The sequence below is a fragment of the Sturnus vulgaris genome, chromosome 7 (assembly GCF_052056855.1).
Source record: "Sturnus vulgaris isolate bStuVul1 chromosome 7, bStuVul1.hap1, whole genome shotgun sequence".
Taxonomy (NCBI): Eukaryota; Metazoa; Chordata; class Aves; order Passeriformes; family Sturnidae; genus Sturnus; species Sturnus vulgaris.
In genome coordinates, this window is record NC_142249.1 from 30,680,736 (window position 1) to 30,702,963 (window position 22,228).

The window sequence follows — 22,228 nt, forward strand, 5'->3', positions numbered from 1 at the left end:
TAAAAATAGCAAGGGTGTGATCTTTCTCTGGTACCCACTGACGTAAACATGAGGCAGATACATCAGTTTATATCAGATTGCATTAACTCGTAATGTCTTTCATTAGATTACAAAGCATATTAAACAAGAATTTGGCTGAGCAGTGGAAAGTGAAATGACTCGGCTGACATTGCCCAACAGACCAAGGCTAGGAATGGGAACCAAATTCAAGTCATGTGTGCCACAAAGTGGCTTTCTGCAGTGGAAATCCAACCTGGGCTCCAGGGGACTGAGAGCTGATCTCAGCTGAGTGTTATTTGGTGACAGTTCAGCACAGTGGTCCCTGGGCAGATACTGCTAGCACAAAACATTGAGTACAGCTGGGGACCAACTGGTTGCCTTAGGGGAGACCAAGGACTGAATATTTTTTGAGAATAAATGACTGTCCTCATTCCAAGAGAAAGCAGTGATAACTGAAGAACATTAGCATAAAACTTTGATCTAGATGGGCTGGCAAAGGCTTCACCCTCAGCCTGCTGCCTTTCTGTCCCCAAAGCCTGGAGGAATATGTTCATCTCCTTTCTCACCTGAGCAACTCCTTCTCCTTCTCCAGAGCGTTGAGCATATTCACAGAGGAGGACTGCTGAAGACAGTATGTCTGAAAGGCTGGCAGCATGTTTACGAATTCCAGGAATATTTCTCCGATGCACACGGTCATGAGGTCATCATCCCCCTGCAATAGAGCCCTGCTCAGTTAGCTCACGAGAGGCACAGCCACGGGCCTGCCTTCAGTCCTATCAGCACGAACTGCTGCAGGATCTGCTGAGCACCAGACCAAAGGCGGAGCTGGGCTCACCCTTCCAGGTAGAAAGGCAGTTCCTGCAGGTCTGGGGGGAATCAGTACCTGGGGAGGGGAAGGAAAGCTGGTCTAAGTGCTTTCTCTACCACATGCAAAGAGCTGTCTGCCCTCCTCCTGTGGGCTCAGCCAGCTCATCAGAACAAGGGCTTGAAGGCCAGATTGAGCCTCTTAGTCAAGAGGATATATTGTGGCCCCACAGGCTTATTTCTATTTCTCTGCCCTGTGACCAACCTGCTGGTGGGGCAGGAAAGCTCCTTGTGCAAGACAGGGTGCATCAGTAGAAGTAGCCATACATAGCTGTAGAGCAGGGAGCAGCCTGCACTGCCTGGCCCTCCGGACAGCCTAGAGCCAAGCTGCAGTAAACTGCAAACCAAGGCAAACACAGCCGAGCCAGCATAAAGCCAGTCAGCTCAGCACTGCAAGAGCACAGCCTGAGAGACAGAGCAAGCTGAGCTTTGCTCCCCCATGGTCACATTCTTACCAGCATCCAGGCCAACTGGCCTAAAGCTAACTTTGATAATGGGACCATTAAGACCTGTTAATAGTCTGTTAATGGGATAAATGAGCAAGACTGCTGATGTCAGTGGCATCACCACAGCACAGTGAGTCCAACATCTGTGATCTGACACAGAGCTACTGAAATCAGAATAGCTGAGAGAGCAAGGGACTGATAGCTGACCATAACTCAGGAGTCCTACCTCTTGTTCCTCTGCTCCACCTGTGCTGCCCCCCTAACACAAAACCTATTCCAGTCTGCCCGGCCCAGCCCCTTTAGAGGGCAGAGGCAGCATCATACCTGATCAAAGGCCTGATCAATCTCTTCTTGAAGTATCTCCAGGAAATTCTCATTGAGGTCAATGAGCTCCTGGATGTTGCTGAAGATGCCCTGGAGCTGCTCCTGGCTCAGCAGCCCAGCCGCCTGCATGGGGAGGTAGAACTCCTCTTTGATGATGCGCAGGTCCTCTCCATAGCTGGCCTCTGTGTTGACAAATTCCAGCACAGACTCCTTGCGTTCCGTCCTGCGCTTGTGGCACTTCTCACAGAGATCAGCCCGCCTCTGGTTGCAGTTCTGAACATCTGTCTCCACCGGGAGGTCCCTTTCTCCACAATCGGTGCAGGGACGGTGGGCTTCCCACGCCTGCAGGGAGCTCAGCGTTTCAGATGCCCTGCTCCTCCACTTCCTAGCTGCCATCTGGCCAATGCCACTATCCGCCCTCTCCACATCTGCTGACTTGGTCCGGGTGGCCTCGGTGGGATCCAGGTCATCCCGGGCATCATTCACACCAACAATCCCGCTGTCCGTGCTCAGACTGCTGACATTGCTCCAGTGATGTCTGGAGCGGAGGGAGCCCCGTGGGGTGCGTCGGGTCTCATCAAAGCTGCCACCATGCCCAAGGTTGGCCTTTGCTACCACTGGACCTGAGAACAGACACAAATCATTACAGGCACTGCCAGCTGCACAGAACTCACCGGAGGAACTCATGCTGGCACAGCTATGAATGGCAGAAACCCTGAGGGAACAGGCTGACTTGGTGAAGCTAGGCTGTGAGCTGCCTCCCCACCCAGTTTTGCTGCCGAGACTGGTGAGAGTCAGAAATAAACGGCTCACAGATGAAGTCTGGGATCTGTCATCTCTACGCTGCCCACAACTGTGAACTCATTTGGGCTGCCTCTTCCCCTGCCATCTACCAGTCAGGGACAGAGCAGAGTAGATCCTGATTTCCTGCACACCTGGTTACAAGCCAGGATGCTTCCCTCCCCTAGTTTGTAGAGTTGCTCCACATTTACAGCAGCACAGCAAGGCCCAGCATCTGGCCCATGAGCCCCCGAGTGCAGCGTGTGTACCATAGTCTCGCTCCTGCCGGCGCTTCTGTGCGTGCTGCCGTGCTGCAGCTGCAATCTTCAGCTCCAGCTGCTTCCTCTTCACCGAGTCTGTTGGCATTGGGTCACTGAAGTGTGGCCGTAGCCGGCACTCCCGCTGGGCCTTGGCACCATCTGTGCTCTCATGGACAATGTCGGAGCTGGATCGGCGACAGGCAGGACTGGGGGTCTGCAAGAAAGGCAAGAAAGGGTTTGGAGCAAGGCTGAGGTCAAAGCAGCACCTGGTCTTGCAGACACTGGGCTTCAGTTGCCAAAGGAGAGAAAAGGAAACTCATCAGCAATGGGATTGCAAATGTAGCTCTGCTACACGATGATTAAGAAATCTGTTCCCCTAATTCCCTCTGTCTTGCTCAGCTCTAACAAGTAAGGACCCCTCTCTTTTTGCTGTTGTATAGCTCTGAGTACAGTGGCTCTGAGGTGGTTGGATCACAGCTGTCAAATAACCATGAAGAAGTCAAGAGCACAGACTTGGCTAAGGGTCCATGCTCAGGGACCTGAGCTGACTTGCAGCTGCTCTGTAAATGTTTCAGCACTGCAGGGTCAGGAAGTCCAGCCTCCATGCCCCACCTGCACCAGCAGCTTGCCCAAGGGGGCACTAAGAGGGAATCTGTCTGAACCCCCAAATACACTGAAAGCCATGAAGGGGCTATTGCTGAACTCCCTGCACAAAATGCAGTGGCACATAGGCAGGAGCAAAAAACTCACTCCTGTTTTACTGAGTGTAATAAAAAAGCTTCTAATGCTTCTAGCAGAGTTTAATCACTCATGGGAGTCAATATCAGATTGCCATCTCCCAGCCTCCCCAGTTCCTACAATGAAAGGATCCTTCAGAGCTCCTAACAAGGAAAAAATCCTAAACACACATATGAGAGGGGAATTCCTCTCCCTTACATTCCCTGCAGGTGGAGTGTCACTGGATGTCTCATTGCTTGGCTTGTCCTCCCAGGTCTCTGTTGCCATGGACATCGCTGTGGGCTGCTGGCTGTCCTCCAGAGGTGGGAGATCAGCTTCCCTCAGATCACAGCGCCCCTTGGAGGGGGATTTGGCAGCAGTCTCAGCATTGCAGCTGCAAGGGAAGAAGCAGACTCCATTGAACATCACGGATGCAGTTCTCCTGCTGTTCCTGACACAGATGAGACTGAGCAGCAAGCTCAGGTTCAAACAACGATCTGCAACAGTTCAGGGAAGGTGCAGGCGGGGATGGTGACTGGTCAGCATGGATGGCTGTGTTTGTTTTTCAGGGGCTCTAAGCACAGCTCAGTAAAGACCATGCAAATTGGGTAACTGCACTTGTGGAAACATCAGTCCGGGTTATCAAGTCTCAGCTGTTCACAGGGCATTTTTGTGTCCATAAAACATGAGGTGCTCCATAGGGACGAGAAACACTCCTTTCTAAGTAGACCATATCCATATTTGCTGCTATTTAAGGAGATACTGCCAACACAGAAAGCATATTGCTCATCTGGAAGAAGATCATCTGCTATAAATCATAATACTTTGAAGGGATTAGAGGATTAAAGGAGTATTCCCTCTGTTTTTCCTCTCATATGATCCCAAGCCCACTGTAGTCACTGGATAGATACTATCTGTTTTCAGTGAACCCAGGATCAGGCCTTTTGGTGCACTTGAGACCTGAAAAGAGTGGCAGTGTCTGTTGCTCTCACTTGGCAGTTCTGGACGCCCTCATTCATGGCTGTCCAGTGCTAACAAGGGCCTGGCCTGGCTAATACAGGCAGCCTGTCCAACCCCACACTCCCTCCTCCACAGATAGCATCACTCTCCAGACAGGCACAGTCTGGTGCAAAACCACCGACTCGACAGAGCAGTTGACAGGTTGTTGTTTGTGATACTATTTGTGATGCATTTTTTTAACAGACTCTCTAAGACATCTTATTTCCATGCATAATGAAGCCTGTTGGGAAGAATATTATTTTTTTTTATTTTGGGTTTACTTAATTTTTATGGACTTGGATTCCTTTAAAAAGGAAGGTTGTGAGGACTGTATATGGATGCTTGTATATACAGGAAGCCAGTGTCTGGAACATATTTCAGGTTCTGCATGTATTTTATACTTAACAAAAACCTCCTATGAGAAAAATCTGCTTCTTCTTAAAAGCTTCACTTGTGAACTTATGCTGGTAGGTCACACTGCTAATGTGCAATTCCAACAGTGTCAACTACAAGCAAACACATGAGACAGATGGGCATTCTCCTTGCAGTGAATGACAGTTGGCTCCAATTACAAACCATCAGCCAAATACTAAAATCACTGAAGGAGGAACAAATCTCCCAGAACACAAACTGGCTCTGTTGTCAGGCCAGAAAAGTTGGTTTGCATCTCTCCAGCTGATGCTTTTTCATCTTCCTCCATTTATGTTTCCAGGTCCCTGCTGACATAACCAGTTAAAAAGAGTTTTTTAGCTGTGGCTACACAGCAACGGCAACAGTGCCAACAGCAGGCTCCTGGCATTTGCTTCTTGCTGTCCCCCTCCAGGTCTCTACCCCCAGCCTGTAGAAAGGGGATACCAACATCACTGCTGGCACAGAGCAGTCTGTAGCACTTACAAGGTGGCAGTAAGAGCAGCACAGGCACACAGCAAGGCTGCAGTCCCACCATGGTGCTGGCCTGCCCTGGTCTGGCTTGTGAGGCTCCTGTCTCCTTCCTCTCCTGTCTCCAGCCATGCTTGGGGTACCACTCCTTATATGTGTGTAACTGTCTGTGTGGCCATGATCTAAAATCAACCTTGAAATTATATGGGTTTAAAAACCCTCCCTCATGTATTCTTAGACAGATAATTTCATCCATGTTTCATTGAGTTGTGTAAAGTATGAACAGATCAGCTGGGCAAACCCATGGGAGGGAAGGCACAGGTTAAGGAGCAAGAAAGTTCTTGAAGAGGATGTGCCACTGCTGAAAATCACCCTTTCCAAAAGCTGCTCCTACTCAAACAGTTCCTGGTTAAGTAACACAGAAAAGGGACCACACTGGGGCACAGAGAGGCAATGGGATGCATCTAAGGTTAGTAGAGCTCCTAACTGGAATATTATCTTCTTGATCACACCATATCCCACTATGCAGAATATACTCTCAAGAGAGATGCTGAGCTTTCATTTGTCATTTTCACAGTGCTTCAAGATCATCCACTTAAATATGGGAAACACTCCAGAGTATTGCTGCTCCTCTAAGTTAAGCTGACAGCAGCTCTCTGCTGATAGGGTCTACAGACCAGATGCCACCACTTACTGTGGTTTCCACAGCCCAAAAGGGATATTAAAAAAAAATCTCCAGACGTGATCTGCAGTGGGAATAAGAGCCAATACTACCCAGAGAGCTGAGCTAGGGAAACATGACTGAAGGTTGAGAAATTCAACCCACCCCATGGCTGGTCAGCTGGAGATAGGAAAGGCAATGATGCAGAGCCCACATTGTGTGAAAGGAGATTTCTTCATCCCTAGTTTGACTGCTCTAATTGTTATGATTAGATCTCTCCTGCTTGATGTACTGGCCATGTGGTCTTGGGGCAAGTGCTGCTCCACACACCACCAGATCAGAGTGTGATCAGAGGGATGTGGGCAAAACAGGGAGGATACAAGCAGTTTTGTGGAACCACATCTTAGCGCTGCTCCTTTAGCCTTTGCCTCTGGCTTAGGAGAAAGAGGGGACATGCCAAGAAACCAGGATATTGCTCCTTTCTCTAGTCCCTTTCTCCTGGCTGAGATCTGTGCTGCCAACAGGTTCACACCATCACCTGCTCAAGCAAGTCAAGTTCCCTCTGCCCTCACAGAGCGGGGCAGAAGGAGGGACTCCAGCATCTTTCCTTCTGTTGGATTAAATCACTTATTTGGACAGGAGTTTGTGCCTGGGGGTGATGTCAGTTTTTCCTGTTCTCCCCAAGAGAGGTGATGCACTTGGGCCAACACAGGTTCTTTTTGAATGTGTTTTTAAACCTCTGGCCTTCAACTCTGAATCTCATGGAAGTGGAAGTACGGGGGATGGTGTGCAACTGGAAATGCACCTGCTTTCCTTCACTATGTCTCTATGTGCCTCTTTATGGTTTTATCATTGTCCAAGCCAGCAGTTCTCAGCCCTTTACACACGTTCCTGACTCTTTCTGACTAATGGAAACATTTTTGTGCATGCCCTCCCTGCTGTAACCTGCATTCCTGACTTGGAGTCCTTTGCTAGTGGAAGCTGGTATTATACCCACTATCCTATTGTTACCCCACATACAGCCCATCACTCTTTTCAGGAAGCCTTCTTTCTTAGTCATGTCCTTGGCTAAATTGTGCAGCCTTCTGTTGTCACCATGTCCCTCATTTCATAGACACAAACTTGAGGTATTTGCATGTCCTTATCCTGAACAATTCCCCACTTAAGCAATTCCAGAAAGTGGACTATATACTGAAAAGCTTACAAGATTTCGACCTAGATAGCAACATCCCTTCCAGCCAGGACTACAGCCTAAGTTAAGGGTATCCAGTGACCCATGAGGGGGCTAAAATCACCATAATTATGAGACTGACAATCAAATCTTCATTGACAAAATATTAAGTCAATTGAACAAATCTTAAATAATTAACAATGAATTACTATGGAGACTGCTAACTTACAGACAAAACTGCTTTGTAAAACTGACACTTACACAGAAACACAAGAAAGAGAAGACAATCTTAGCTATTTTACTCTGAGATGCTCCATCACAACATCTCTATCAGAGGCTTGCTGAGCTGACTATCTGTGGAAACGGGACCAAATCCCCAGCTTTCAGCTAATTTCATTTGAGATTGAGAAAGAATGTGGCCTAGATGCCAGCAATCATAATCTAGCACCCAAAATGAAGACAAAAATCTTCCACCTCTGCAGTGAAAATCAGCTGGAATAGTGAATATTCAGGGATATTACAGTCTTAGGTGAAAATTATGGAAAAATGATAAATTTCTAAACAAAGGAAAAAAACAGAGTTTCCCAATAACCAGTGCTTTGGCAATAACAATTACCATTACTTGTTATTACTCTAGAAAATAATAAGGCCAGGGTGGTTCCTTCACATATAAAACTACCTCTCTAATACTGGACCCATTGTCATTCACATTTTTAGATCAACTGTCATTTTGATGTTAATAAAAATTATTTCATAGATTTTAACAAATCCAACTAGAGAGACTGAAACCAGTGTGGATATTAAAAGCACAGAAACCACACATAAAGACCCTGGGCAGGAAGCGGTTGGAGGCTGGGAGAGTAGTAGGAAGGAAGATCATATGCACTCCTAATTTCCTGTACTTTGCTCTGCATGCAGCTTGGGCTCAAGATGCCATTGATTAAAATCATTGATCTGTGAAAAGACAGATGTTTTTACACCCTTACTACTTGTGCCATTCTGTGTATTTCATTTCACATTCATAACAAAAATAGCCTAATCCATTAAAATGGTTGCGTCCCATAACTTTTTCATCTACCTCTTCATTGGGTTTTCATACCATAGAAGAAAAGCAGAAAGGCAAGGCTGCACAGCTGAGAGAAGCACTGAGGGCTCTGACATCACCTACTTCCCTTTGGATTATAAAGCTGGAGTATTTCTGCTGTCATTCTGGCTTCAGCCCCACTTAAGTTTTTTAGACAACTCTCATTCCTGTGCAGAAGTCACTATTATCTCCTCTAAAACCATAGTCGAGTCTCAGCTCATGCATTCCAGAAATAAAAAGACAGCATACAAGGTTGATGCCCTGGCATTTCTCACACCCATCTGTGGATTGCAGAAGCAGCCAGGAAACAAGTCTAATGCAATTCTTGGCAAATCCAACCATGAAAGCCATGTACATGGAAACAAACCATTCCACCAACACTTACTCCTCCTTTTCCCATCAGTGTGATAAGACAGTGATAACTTCTCCAAATTCCTAGCTTCTAGAACTTTGCTGATTCCTACTGTGCCACCCTGCATTGAAAGGGACCCCACTTTTTGGCTGGAGGGAGGTAACAGGACTGCTGTGTCCAAAACCAGGATAGAGAAAGCAGTCGTTGTGAATATCTTCCCCCGAGAAGGAATAAAACCCTGGATGGAGAAAGAGGAAGGCTTTACAGAAGTATTTTCTCTGGCTGCCCACACAGACATGACAGAAGGACAGTATTTACAAGTACTTTCACTCACTGCCTGTGCAGGTCTCCAAGAGAGGGTTAAAGACTCATAGCAGCCATCTTGCCCTTGTGTGCTTGTTCACTACATTCAGGCAGCAAGTGAAAGCACTTGCTGCTGCATGTCACACTATCTAAATTCATGTCCTGCAGTGGTGGGACAGACTCTACATCTTTCTTCAAAGGAATCATATCAGTACTTTGTATCCTTTGGCAGTCTTCTACTTTTAACAGATGCTATTAGAAAAAAAAAAAAAAAGACATTTCGACAATTTAATACAGAAATAAAATGGGTGGGAAGCTGGGTGTCAGAACTACTAATGGCTGTTGTCTTTACAGGATTAAGGTGCACAGAAAGGCAAAGTCTAGATGAAAATGCTTTTTGATGTTTAATCCTCCGCAAGGTGGAATTTAAGCTGAACAGCTTTAAAGACACGTCCATTTGGCTATCAGAGACTCCAAGATGAAAGGCTCTGCCAACAGCACATTTATGCTACAGGAATTCTATGTACATATCAGGAGAAAGACCAGATAATTAACAAGGGAACTGCTTTCAGGTGACCCCACGGAGCATGTTACCTTTTCTTAATAAGTTCCAAGGCTGAACCTATGAATTCATCCTTCATTTTTTGTAGCTTAGCTCCATAACTTGATAAGTCTGTGGCTTCTAACAGCAGCGATGAACAGCAAGAGGACTGGTCTTCAGAAGACAGTGACTGCCCTGCAAGGTGGAGGACATCATTTAATTGTCTTGTCTCTCCTTTCTGCTGCTCATCACTGAAGATCTCCTCCCCAGCACAATGCATTGCTCCTGCCTGAAGAGGTGATCGTGGAATAGGACTGGAGCAAATAGGGACTGGTGATGTATCTGGGATGGAGGTCTGGAAGGTTCTGTCCTTCACCTCAGGACTGCTCATCTTGATACCATCCCATGCGGCTGGGTCTTGGGAAAAGCCAGCAGAGCTGTGGTTTTCATGAAATACATCATCATCCTCCTCTGCTGTGACAGCAGGTTCATTCACAGCTTTGGTCTCTAAAGCTTCTGGACAGACATTCTTACTGTTTTCCTTCTCCAGTGTCTGGTTTGCAGGCAGACCTTTTTTCAAGTAATCTGCTGGCCCACTGCTGCTGTCAGATGAATTTCTCTCCTTACTTCTCATTTGCTTGAACTCCTCAAAGGTAGGTATGTAGAGCCTCCCTTTGCAGTGGTCTTTCTTGCTCTGTCCCAATGTGACTTTGCCATCTGTTTCCCCACTGTACTGTTCTACAGTCTCTGCTGTTCTGGATTTGCTCATCTCACGACTTTCCCCAGCATGCTGAAGGGACAAACTGGGGGAGCTATTCTGCCTTCGGAGCTGCAGCCTCCTCTGAGCCTCCTGCTTGATGTCTTCTGGACTGATGATCCTATGTGCAAAGCACAGTCCCTGCCCCGCTGTGAGGCTGTGCCTGAGAGCAGTGTGTTCCACCAGCACTGTGCAGCACCTCACAGCACAGCCATTCTTGCACTGTCGGCACACCTGGCATTCAAAGCACTCCTGGGCCATCAGCTCAGGCAGGACCACCTGTGGGCGCACTGGCTTACAGGGCTCTGCCACCTTACTGCTGTGCAGCCTCAGCTTCTCCTTCAGCTCTTTTCTGGCATCCCTGTGTAGGGCTCTTTCCTCTGCAGAAGGCAAGAGCCACTGAGGCACTTTGTCAAAGGGAGGGAGGAGCACATTCTGTGCGGCTCGAGATGTCTGTTTAGCACGGAGAGAAAGGTTCCTCAGAGAGTATGATGTGCTCTGTACTGGGGCCACATCCACACAGCCTTCTGTCCACTGACTGGTGCCTCTATAGCGAAAGATGATCTCGTTATCCAGGCTCCGGCAGTGAGAATACAGCCCACAGTCAGCAGCTGTTGCCCAGTGTAGGTTTTCCACACTCCGATACATCCGGTTTTCCACAGGACTGGCCAAAGATGCCTTGCCTGTGTGGCAGGCAAGAGTGTGGAAGTCCCCAGAAAAAATATCAGTGTCTAGGTTCTTTAGTGGATGCATACTGCTAAATGAAAAATCCTTTAAGCCATGTTGTGCACAGAGCTGATTATTTTGGCAGCTCGAGATCACCCGGCAGTGTTCCTGTCTCTCATCAACACTGATGTATGTCATAGCAAATGCACATGGAGGCTCTAGGACAGTGGCGTCTAGGGGGAGAGGAGGGGTGTCGCTTAGATGCCAGTCAATGTCCACAGACCACAGACAGCAAAGTGTGCTGCTGGGAACTCACATAAGAGAGCTCTCACATGGGTGGAGTCGCCATGGGTAGAAGACCTGTGAATGGAAGGAAAGATGAGTTACTGAAGCAGCCTGGTGCTGACTCGCAGGATGCAGCAGCAGGTCTGCTTCCAGGGTGTGCAGAATCCAACACCAGCAGCTTGTGCAGGAGCAGAGCAGTGTAACTGGGCAATGAGCTGTGGGGCTTGGGGCAGGGAAGTTTTTCCTCTGCAGCCAACCTAACAGTGGCCTTACGCTACCTGTCTGAATTTGGAGAAGTTTATCCTACCTACCCTCAGGAAAGCCCTCACAATAACATTGCTCAACTCTAGAGACAAATGCTCAAAAGTTCTTGCTGCAGGCTCAGCTTACTGACACAGCAGCACTAAGGAGACAGCAGGTTTACAAGAGATAGTGAAGTTCTTTCCCTTAAAGGGGGGTGCAGACAAGAGTGTGTGAGTTAAGGGGGATGCTGGGGCCGGGAAAGGATGACATAACTGGGGTCTCCTTGAAGACTCAAGTAGCAAGGTGGAAGAAGAAGGCTGACTGGTGCTGGTTTTGTGCCTGACAGTCACATTGCAGCCCCTTATTGCTCTGATTCACCCTTCACGGGGAAGATACATACAGTTTGTTGACTGCATATGGCAGCTAAGCATTGCCAAGGCCTTTCCAGTGCAGAGACACTGTTACTTTACAGATTTTCACAAATGCAACCTCCTGCCTCCTTAGCCATAGGCTCAAATGACAGCTCAGTGGAGGCTCTAATAGAGAAAGCTGTGCTTTTCAAGGTTCCTCCTATGAGCTGTGTTCAGCACTGTAAGGCCCAGGGCATCTAAAGGACTAAATCACATGTTCAGAGTGGAGAATTAAATCCCTAAACTCCAGTTTGGGCCAGCAGGATGAAGGCTAAGTAGCTAAGTCGTTCCTGGAAGTGGATGTAGCTTCCTTACACTGAATGGAGAAACTCTAGGTTTCTTTTAGGGATTTAGGCCTCATGGACTTGCCAGCAGTCAAACAAGACATCAGTGTCTGCTACAGCCTAGTCCACTCCCTTCCTTGGCAATCAGAGGCAAAGGGAATGAGTGAGTGCCATATGTAAAGGAGAGTAAGATTGGGCAGGGGATATGGGGTTAGCCTGAGATTTTTAAGGGCAAGATAGAGGTGTGATGGTGGGGCATGAGTCTAATAATAAGCCAGGCAAGAACCAAGTAGGTTGAACACACAGGAAGAGGTCTTGGTAAAGCAAGGCAGAACCAGTTACATCTCAGACTGTTTGCTCTGTAGTGCAGCTGGATTTCCCACACATGGTCAACTATTCAGGCAGCATAGCCACCCTGATCAGGAGGGGAATGAAGACATTCGTTATTCCTTGAAGACTAAGACACCACAGGCATGTGATGCACCAACAGACATCTATCTGAGGGGAAGTCTGAAGTACCATATTGCCTGGAAGACAATCTTGCTAACACACTGTGAGCTTGATTCATCCCTTGCTTAAAGTGGCTCAAATTAGCATATATTCCCCACATTAATGAAATTATGTTTAATCTCATCCCAGAGAGGGAACTTAGAACTGCTCCTGTGATTCACCACTGAATGAAGAACATAATTTCCGTCCTTCATAACTGCTAAAAATAAAAACTAAAACTGGCTCTCAAAGTGTGGCTGATCCCCAAGATGTCACAGGCACTTCTCACCCGGTCTTCTCATGGTGGGGCTGGAGTTCCCCCTTCTTCACAGCTCTGGAGGAGCCCACAGGTGACAGCAGAGAAACGTGAGGATCAGGACTTTCTGTGCTCATAGGTTATAATATAATCTGTCAAGAAAGAGAGAATTACATGATGTGAAAGCCAGTCACTGAGCAGAGAGCATGGCTCCTGGTAGAGCCAAAGGGCTCCTGTGAGAAAGTGCTGTTAATAAAGGATGCCATGTCCTGTCAGGTAGGTCTGCGATTAGCCACATGACTAAAAGCCACCACGTACTTTTGGCCACCACTTTTGGCCCTAGCTTTCTGAACAAGAAGAAAGAGAAAACAGCCCTTGATGCAGAGAATAAAGCTTCCCATGCCAAGGCAGGGAGTTATACAGAGTAAGAGCAGAAGACAAATGGCTCATGTGAGACAGGATCCTGGGCTGGACACTGGCTTGGCAGGCTCTGCATGTGACAGCAAGGGGGCCAGAGAAGAAAGTGCACAGGCAGGGGCAGAAGCAGTCAGGAGAAAAGCAAGGAAGCAGAGGCAGAGAAACAGGGTGGGATCTGTCTGTAGGTGCTGCATTCACAAAGAGATGGGCAGCACTGAGAAGACAAATTGATTTTTGCCCTCATGATTCTCTTCAGGTGGAAGTTCACTGTCAGGGCTCTTAGAGCTGACCCCTCTATGGGCTGCAGGTCAGCTATAGTGATGCCAGGCATGGGAGGTCAGGGGGGCCACTCTGTCCCTGCTCGCTCAAGTGCACAGCATAGGCCATGCAGGGGGGTTTACACCCCTCCATTTCTCAGGGGAATGCCTCAAACCTTCCAGCAGGTGAGGGTACCCCTCTGCACTGCAGAGCAGCACAGGCCCATTCCCCCAGCAGCCGTGGCAGGTTTTAGTGCTCTCAAACACTGCCAGGCAGCAGGGACCTGCTGCTGCTTTATCAGGCAGGATTTTCCAGAAAGCATGCATGAGACGGCAAAAGTCACTTTCAGGGAAGGAGCAGCTGGAAGAAGCCTCCTGTGGGGCAGGCACAGTGAGGGACAGAGGCAGGTTTGCAGAGCAGAGGAGTCAGAGAAGACAGAGAACAGCCAGAGCTGGCTGCGAGACAGCAGGGGAGAGACTTCCCAGAGGAGGCCACAAAAGTTTGCTGACATGTAGGCAAGAACCAAAATTTATTGGATTAAGTGTAGAAAGGTGGGAATTTTGTTTCCAGATAATTTATTTTAGTATTTATCAGCCATCGGGGATGAATTTTCTTTCTCTGAACAGTGATTTTTTTTGGTTTAAACACTTCTAACACAGGAAGTCCCTCATACTTCCAGGAGAGCTGAGAGGAAATGTGAAGGTAGATGCAGCCCACAGGTGGATGTGCAAGGGGGTCTGGTGCCCTGGCTGGAGTGAGAGGGAGCCTCAGAAATCAGTGAGTTCTGTTCCCCCAAACATCTGCAGGGCAGCTGTGGAGATCTCCTAACAGCCAGCTCAGGCAGCAGCACCTTTCTTCCCTGTCACTCCATTCTTGGAAGGAACATCTCTTTTCAACTGAACTCTTGTGAGTTCCCCCATGTCACTGCCCTGAGGGCTGTGCACAGCATGTCAGGCAGTTAAGCTTAATTTCACTGAGCACCCAAGCAGCTGCTGCCCGAGTCATGACCTGGACAGGGGACTGGCTGAGGCACAGCCTCCTTCCCCCACTGCTCAGGGATGCTTGGAGCAGGAGAAAAGCAGTGCCCTCTCTAAAACACCAGGTAATTTGTCCCTGGCTTGTAACCAGGAAGCACTGAGTATTTCTCCTTTCTCTGTTCTTGTGCTCCATGGCACACAGCAACTGCACCATAGCTTTAGCTCAGATGCCTACATTTGTCAGGTCATTGACTCCCTATGATATAAAACACGCCTACACACTCAGCTCTCAAGTAACATGGCCACAAGCCTGTTGTAGGCAGGCTGAAGGAGGAGAGCACAAAATGGAGACAGAAAAAAAACCCAAAACAAGGTAATATGCTTCTGGCTGATAAGCTAGAGATGACCTTTGAGCACACACTTGCAGGCCTACAGTACATACAGAGCATTTAGCTGCAGTCTTATATGGTCACCAACAAAGAAGCATTGGGAACCACAGCAACTTGAAAGTTTGTCCTCCCACTACCTCAGAGCTGTAAGTACATGGAAGGAAATGCTGATTTCTTACACAGTGAGCCAACTCTGGGTCCTAATTTACCCTCTCCTAAAGGTACACAGCAGCCTTAATGTATCCTCTTCTCTCCTCCAGTTAGACCAAGCACTGAGTTGCCCATTCTTTGTCACTCCCCAGTGTGAGCACTGTGGATTGATGCCACGCTCCTTCATTTACCCACCTGGGTACTTCCAGGCAGTCCTGTCACACTTGCCCATAGCTCAGGCTTTATTCTAGAACAGCAGTCCTCCAGGCCAATTGGTCACTTATTCCAAGCCAAATAGCAAAATGGAGTTTAGTGTTGGCTGCTGCTGCAGCACATCATTGCTTCTCAATCATATTATCTGTGAAACATTTGCCTGTTCCCTGGCTCAGGGACTGAAAAGCTTGTAGAGCTCAAAAGTATGAGCCTCATGCCTTAAGTGAGCATAAGACTAAGGGCAATGTGTGCTCAGCTTATTTTCTACCATGTGATTCTGTTTAATCAACTTCTCCACTACTCTGATAAGTGCCTGCTTGGAGACTTGCCACTAACCTTAATTTTCCTGTAAAATCCCCCCCAAGAACTTACTTCTGAGGGATTAAAGCTTGAAGGATAAATTATTTCTTCCCAAACACATCAGAACCGTTCTGCCTGGCTGACCTTCCCAGCAAAGCACAAGACAAAATGTCAGGAGGATGAAGCAGGCAGGCACAGGATAAGTAGCTCATTGGTGATGAAAAACACTGTGGAGACCAGACATGTTCAAGGACTCCAGGAATACCAGGACAAGGGATCACAGAGCCTCACAAGGCCTCAGGAAAAAAGGCCACCAAATCTGGCAGGGCTGAGTAGGTTTACTGGCACTGCTTTGCAGAGTTCACTGCAGCAAGATTTACCCTATAGACTTAACAAACATGGACATTTGTTCCATGAAATGGTGGACAGCAGCTTGCTATTGTCTGGCATCTCCTGCTTGATCAGATCAAGTGAGACTGGTACATTTTCCACTTTCCACATTTACAGCATTTCAGTCACAAGCAAATGAGCTTCCGAGTCATGGCCTTGGAAACCAACTCCTGCTTCCAAGGGAGGGGAATAACTGCAGGTCCTTACTCCATCTTGAAATAAGAGATTACACTAACCTTCAGGTTTTATTCTAATATCTTTGCATTAGGTTTTGCAAATTGCAGCACTGAACAGAGGTAGGTTTATTCTGGACTACAATCTCCCTTTTATTTCAGAGATCCAGCCAGCTAGAGGGATGTGAACAGCACATTTCAAAGAGCTATACAAAGGATTTTAGCAAGCTATTTTACTGCGGTGAGTTTTGTGCTATCTGATACAGCAAACCTCATGGTCACAGCATGATCTGCTTACTGCCACGTCATGCACATCACTTCAGCTGCTTAGCAGAACACCAGCAGTCTCAAGGGAAAGAATGCCAGATTTTTTTTCATATTAAAGGTTAACAAGAAAAAGGAAGGTGCCTTGGCTGTATTTGCTTTCTTAGCTGTTCTCTTAACCAGTGCTGTGCTGCAGAAACTGGTTGATGAAGATAAGGTGACTGTAGTTACTTTTCTTGGGGTTTTTTTGTCTGTTGTAGCAGCTGAAATGGGTAAACAGCTTATATAGTGTCTGTTAATTCCAGGAGGAGAGGTACAGCCACAGTAATTCTCTAAACCAGTACAATTTCCTCAGCTTCTTTCTCTTTCCTAGAGTAAAAAGCTAACCATAACTTTCCCTGAGTTTACAGTATTATCACTGCTTTCACTGTCCTCTGCATGCCATAAATCAGGATTTCTAACAAGAGGAAAAACTTCCAGATTGATTTCAAAACCAGGTAATAAAGGGAAAACAATAACCTTTATAGTCTGCTCACTGATTTATAGTCCCTGTGTTCTCACCTTAAGCATAAGCAAGAATCACAAAGTCTCAGAGACAGCTTGGCATAGGGAACCCCTGAAGACACAGTACAGCCCAGGGTCAAGAGGTCGCTGAGAGCACGGGCAATGGCACTAAATTGTGCTGTGTTATGAGCTGCTTGCTTCACCCTGTGATATTGTCCAGCCTTTTTTCTCCTCTCACATATCTTTTTTCTAATCCTTTTTTGGGATTTTTTTTTTCCTGCTTCTTCAAGTCTTCCTCCACCCCACTGCATTCAACACAGCAACTTGTTATTAACAACTTGTCCAGAAAAACTGGTCTTGGCCACCATCAGGGCTGGCTGGTCAGAGCAGCCCAAAGGGCACACATGTGCCAGCCAGATGTGTCACACAAGAATCTGTAAACAGTATCTGTTGATCCCCATAGGAACATCCTGCTATGGATCAGCTCATTTCCAACAGGGAGAGTGTAGGAATCACCATAACTTCATGTGAGTTTCTATTTGGGCAAGATTGACTCTGAAATAGTCTCAAAGCAGTGGAAAAGTTACTCTCAAAATTTTATCAACTTACTTAAGCTTCTTGGCTACTTTTCTGTGGGATTTTTAAGCTGTTTGGGAACTATTTTTATTGACATAAAAGGTTTCACCTGAGAAGCCCTACTGCTCCACACACCTGTGCACTTGGCAGCAGTTCCTTTGATAAATTTTGTGGCTGCTCCCTTAGTCTGAGAAGCTTCTCCTTCTTGTGTCCAGCATGGTTTTCCCCTGTGTTCCTCCTTCAAAAAGGCTGTGATGAGATGATGCTTCCAGCCTACCTCCAAGGGCAGGCATTCCGGTACACTGATTTCAGGTAACATACTTGCAAGGTGACCTGTGTTCTCTCTTGATTCCCTGCTTTGGGAAAGGGTACCTCCTTTTATCTCACCATTGCACCACTCAATCTCTTGGACAATATTGCTCCAAAAGTCCTACTGATGATGCAGCAGAGGAACTAGAGCTTCAGAGGATTAACATTCATCTTGCAGCAAAAGAAGGCTGAGTAGGTTGATTCTGTAACAAATGCTCCTGGAGACACCAGTGTGACACCTCCAAGTGTCCCAACCGGAGTTGCTTGTCATCATCAACTGTGAAGCATCCCAAGAGACAGCAGCACCCACCATCTGCCAAGATTTCAAGACTCAACACACTGGTTGACCACAAAGCTCCTTTGGATGACTCTCTCTCAGGAGGAAGCAAGTTCCATTTGCAATGAAACCCCTCGTGGGACAGATCACCCCCAGCACCTATGAACCTGCAGGGTATATCTGATTGACAGATGCTGTCCTTGTCTGTAACACTGTGAGCCACTCTGCTCCCCTCTTACAGCTGGAGAAGGAGTCCACAGGGTTACAACCAAGCAGAGACAATGCTCAGGTTTGAGTTAGCTGATGTGCAGGACCCAAGTGGTTTCCCCTGACCTGTGCAGACATCATGAACCAAGCATTCCCAGGCCTTTGGGTCAGGCAGAGCAGATCTTGCCCACCACCCACCTTGGTCCTGGCATACACAAATAGTGCTCGCTATTGGCCTTACAAGGAACAGACATGATCTGAGCACGGGCTCTGACTTGCTTCATACCTGGCACAGACAGGCAGTTCTCAGAGGCAAACCCGAGCCAAGAAAACCTACCCATCTCCCTGTGAGATCTGGGAATAATAAAGCCATATGTCAGCTCACTTTAGAACCTGGCAGCTCCACTTCTTCAAATTCTCATTCTGCCTAGGTATAACATCAGCACTAACAGCAGAAAATGGTTCCAACGTGGCTACAAGTGAATTTTTTATTTCTTGGGAAGCGGGGAGAAAAAAAATTAAGTCTGTGACTTGAAGCTCAGTCCCAGCAAAGGGTCCAACATCAGTCGTGACTTCCCAGTGCAGCTCCAAACTGTTCTTCTCCAGCTCCCTGCCAGAGGTGTGCCCCAGCCCAGCTCTGCTACTCTCAGTCAATGACTCACACACCCAGTTACTGCCAGCCCAGCGCTCTGCCTCCAGCTGTGGTCAGCAGCACATCCTTTTGAAAGAACAACACGGATGGAGCATGCCTGCAGCTGAAAAATGATGAGGTGGGGAACTACACCTCAGATCATCTAAAACTGTCTTGATCCTCTCTGCATGTGTTTGAGGAAGGCAGAAGGGACAGTGCAAAAAAAGCAGGGCACAACGGGTCAGTTGAATATGAGAACTGACAGGGAGAAGTAAATCAAGCCAGTAGCAGGAAAGGGCTGGATGCTCCCTTCCCCTTGCAGCATGTGAGGAAGAGCAACAGAGCCTTCACCTAAGCTGAATGTTGTCATCTTTTGTGCATTGAAGACCAGCATTTCAACTTACCATTTTCATTCACTTTCTGGCAAGAAAGAGGTAAAAAGCCAAGTCACACTTAATGGGAAAAATAAAACCAAGTCCTTTTGTAATATTGTCATTTAACTCATGATTTAATCTCATGATTTGCAGGCCTGAGTCATGATACTGGATTTCTTTCATGGTGGATATACCCCTGGCTGAACTAGCAATACATGACCACCAGGGCACACAGAAATATAGCACTTCCTATGCCCCATTACATTGCTTCCACCAACCCCAGAAGGACAACAGAAAATCAGTCCTATGTAGTTGGCTCCCTCAGGATGGCTGAAGGTATTCCTTCTTCCTTGTTCTACAACTGTCCCAAGAGTCTCAGCCTAATCCTTAAAATGCATAGGGCACAGGAAAGAAATCACACCCTAATTCTAAAAATAAGCTGTACGTCAAAAGTTCCTACTCCCTTCCTTGTACTAAGAAAACATTTTTTGCAACACAGCTACAAATGTTAAACTTTGAGTGCATTAGTGGCTTACTGCATCAGTCTTTCCAACCAGGCAATTTGAACCTTGGCTCCCATCTCACTAGTGGGAAAAGAAGCCCCATACCTTAATTCTGTTGATCTCAGCTCATTAGCTTTGCACTGGAAGCTATTCCAGCACTCACCAAAGCATAGGGTAGGTGGATCAGCAGAGCTCTTCCATGCCAGCACCACATGTGAGATGAGAAAGAAATCTGGGGGAGGAAGCAGGTGTTGAGGACGGTGAGGGAGATGCATGATCTCATCCTACACCTTGGTTGGTTACATCCCAAAGCTGTCAGGCACTGTGTCATAGTGCTGGCAGAGGCAGGTTTGCCATGAGGAAATGTGGATGACAGCAGTGCCAGTAGTCCTGGCTGGGTGTGGATGGCCACGGGCAGTAACACTTCCTATTCCTTTGGCTCTGGAGATACTCGGCAATGCTTCTACAGAAAACCAGGCAAGATTGTGCCTGCCACCTGTCTCAGTTGAAGGATGCATCCTCAGAAGGTCCAGCACTGCACGTTGCCCACAACAAAGCAGTGGGAGTCCTGACAGGCAGCTGGTGCAGCTGGCCAGGCTCCACCTCTGCATCAGTCCCAGGGAACATTACAAGTTCCTCCCTACCTACCAAAGAGAATTTATTCTCTTCTTTTTCACAGATTTTCAACTCCTCCCACGGGCCTCTCTCTCTCCCCCCTCCCTTTGAGATGCTGATGCTTTTCAGCTGATTAAACTGTGGACCAGACCATGAGCTGGGTGTAAATCAGTATTGCTTGTCAATGCTAATTTACACCTGCTGAGAATTTCCCTTCCTTCACCATTTAGCAGAATTATATGACATGTCTTTTATCTCTCCTCACTGTTTAGCCTGCCATTCCCCTTTCCTGGCCCCCAAGCCTCCTGCTTTGCTCTGAACTCCCTGGAGGTTTACAGGATAAGTTGCTTATTTGCAATGTAAAGTGTCTCTCAGAACCACAGCCCCGTGCAAACAAATACAAGAGAGGCACATTTATCCCTACTTGTGCAACAAATCCAGCCCCATCTTTTCCTGGCAGCAATTCCCTAAGCACACGCTGCACAGGATTTGCTAAGGGAAGAAATAAGTCCCTTATTGCCATTACACAATGCAGGACTTCTCTGGGGAGACGCAGAGGATGGAGAATGGAAGGATTGATTCCACAGAGACCCTGAGCTCTTTCCTTTCTCACTGAAACTGATGGTGATGGCTCGCCACCCAGATCAGCACCCTGTAGATTCTGACTGTCAATAGGCAGGATACCATTAATGACTTCTTGTTGCTATGGTGATATTGATGGATAGTCTGTGGTGTTGATGGGAATCCTGCAAAAGCTAGCAAAAAAAAAAACCAAAAAAAAGGTGGGTCAACAAAAATATGAGTTTGCCCACAAATAGGCAGTTATGTGACATACTTGATGAATTCAGTGGTACTTCACACCTCTTGCCTCCTCCTGCCTCCTACAAGAACAGCACAGTGGTCTCCAGGGCCAGAGCAAACACTCCTGCTCGCAGCAGGGCTCTGGTGCAGAGGTGCAGTGCTGAAAGTGGATTTCATTACTAGGCATTACTTTTGCAGCTTCACCCTGGCAATTCATTTCACATACAGAGTAAAAATGTTGGCTCCAGTGAAATCACTTGGACCTGTGCCAGTGGGCACAGAGCCAGGATTTCCCCCAGCTCTCAGGATGCCTTATCGCAAGTGACAATTTCATTCAGCTGCCTAGATAGCCACTGGGAACCCCCTGCCTCTCCAGAGCTGTTTCAAGCATAGAAAAGCCACTGTTGCAGTTTTTTTGCTCTATTTTGCTAAGGCTCAGTGCTATGCTCTCTTTGAAGGTGGTGTCATGGGCTCCCTCTCAGCTTCCTACTTTGCAATGTGCAGTTCAGAGCAACCTTTCACCTTTCATCCCAACCAAGTGACCACTGGAAATGATAGGCTGGGCTCCAGCCACAATTGGGTGTTTTGACTTTGCACAAGTGTTCTTGGGATTTGGGGCACAGGAGCCATCTTCGTAAAATAACACTTCTCTCTGACCTTACTTTCTCTGGGAAAATCATTCCTAATTCAGGTTGGTGGCACATTAACGAAGAAGTGATAAAGCTCCAGTGGAACTCCCTCTTTCTCTACAGATGCTATTTATCTAAGCCCACCAAGGAGTGCACAAACTGCAAGATGTCTTTTTTGGGGGAGATTTTAGTATGACTAGCAAATTTTAGAGTATGCTTTTTGTCTTAGCAAAGACTCATCTTTTCCGCTTTGTTTTATGTCTAGGAGTACATACAAATTTATTAAAGAACCTTTTATTCCTAACAGTAGTACCACTCCAGGCATGTATCACTCCATCATCTGATGGGCACTCTTAATCCAGAAAGTTTTTATTTGTTTGGATCTGTTATTACAGAAGAATTATATCCACTGGGGAGATTATCTATATACCATTATAGAGATAGTTTTGCCAGTAAATGCCCCAGTGCAGATCAGATCCAATGGATGGCAGCTTTTCCCT

General features: G+C 47.1%; 1 protein-coding gene across 4 annotated transcripts in view; it reads right to left on the reverse strand.

Annotated features, from left to right (window-relative positions):
* The window catches only part of LOC106850493 (uncharacterized), a 47,482-nt gene that overhangs the window by 3,487 nt on the left and 21,767 nt on the right, over positions 1-22,228 (reverse strand). For 2 of the 4 annotated variants that reach the window (XM_088168264.1, XM_088168263.1), the window contains exons 2-7: positions 12,805-12,923; positions 9,435-11,164; positions 3,611-3,785; positions 2,684-2,888; positions 1,635-2,257; positions 567-712 (exon numbers count right to left, since the gene is read on the reverse strand). In XM_088168264.1, the coding sequence (XP_088024390.1) occupies positions 567-712; positions 1,635-2,257; positions 2,684-2,888; positions 3,611-3,785; positions 9,435-11,002 (2,717 nt within the window). In that variant the 5' untranslated portion in view covers positions 11,003-11,164; positions 12,805-12,923. The remainder of the gene's footprint in view (positions 1-566; positions 713-1,634; positions 2,258-2,683; positions 2,889-3,610; positions 3,786-9,434; positions 11,165-12,804; positions 12,924-22,228) is intronic. The other 2 variants (XM_088168265.1, XM_088168266.1) reach the window with 1 other exon arrangement.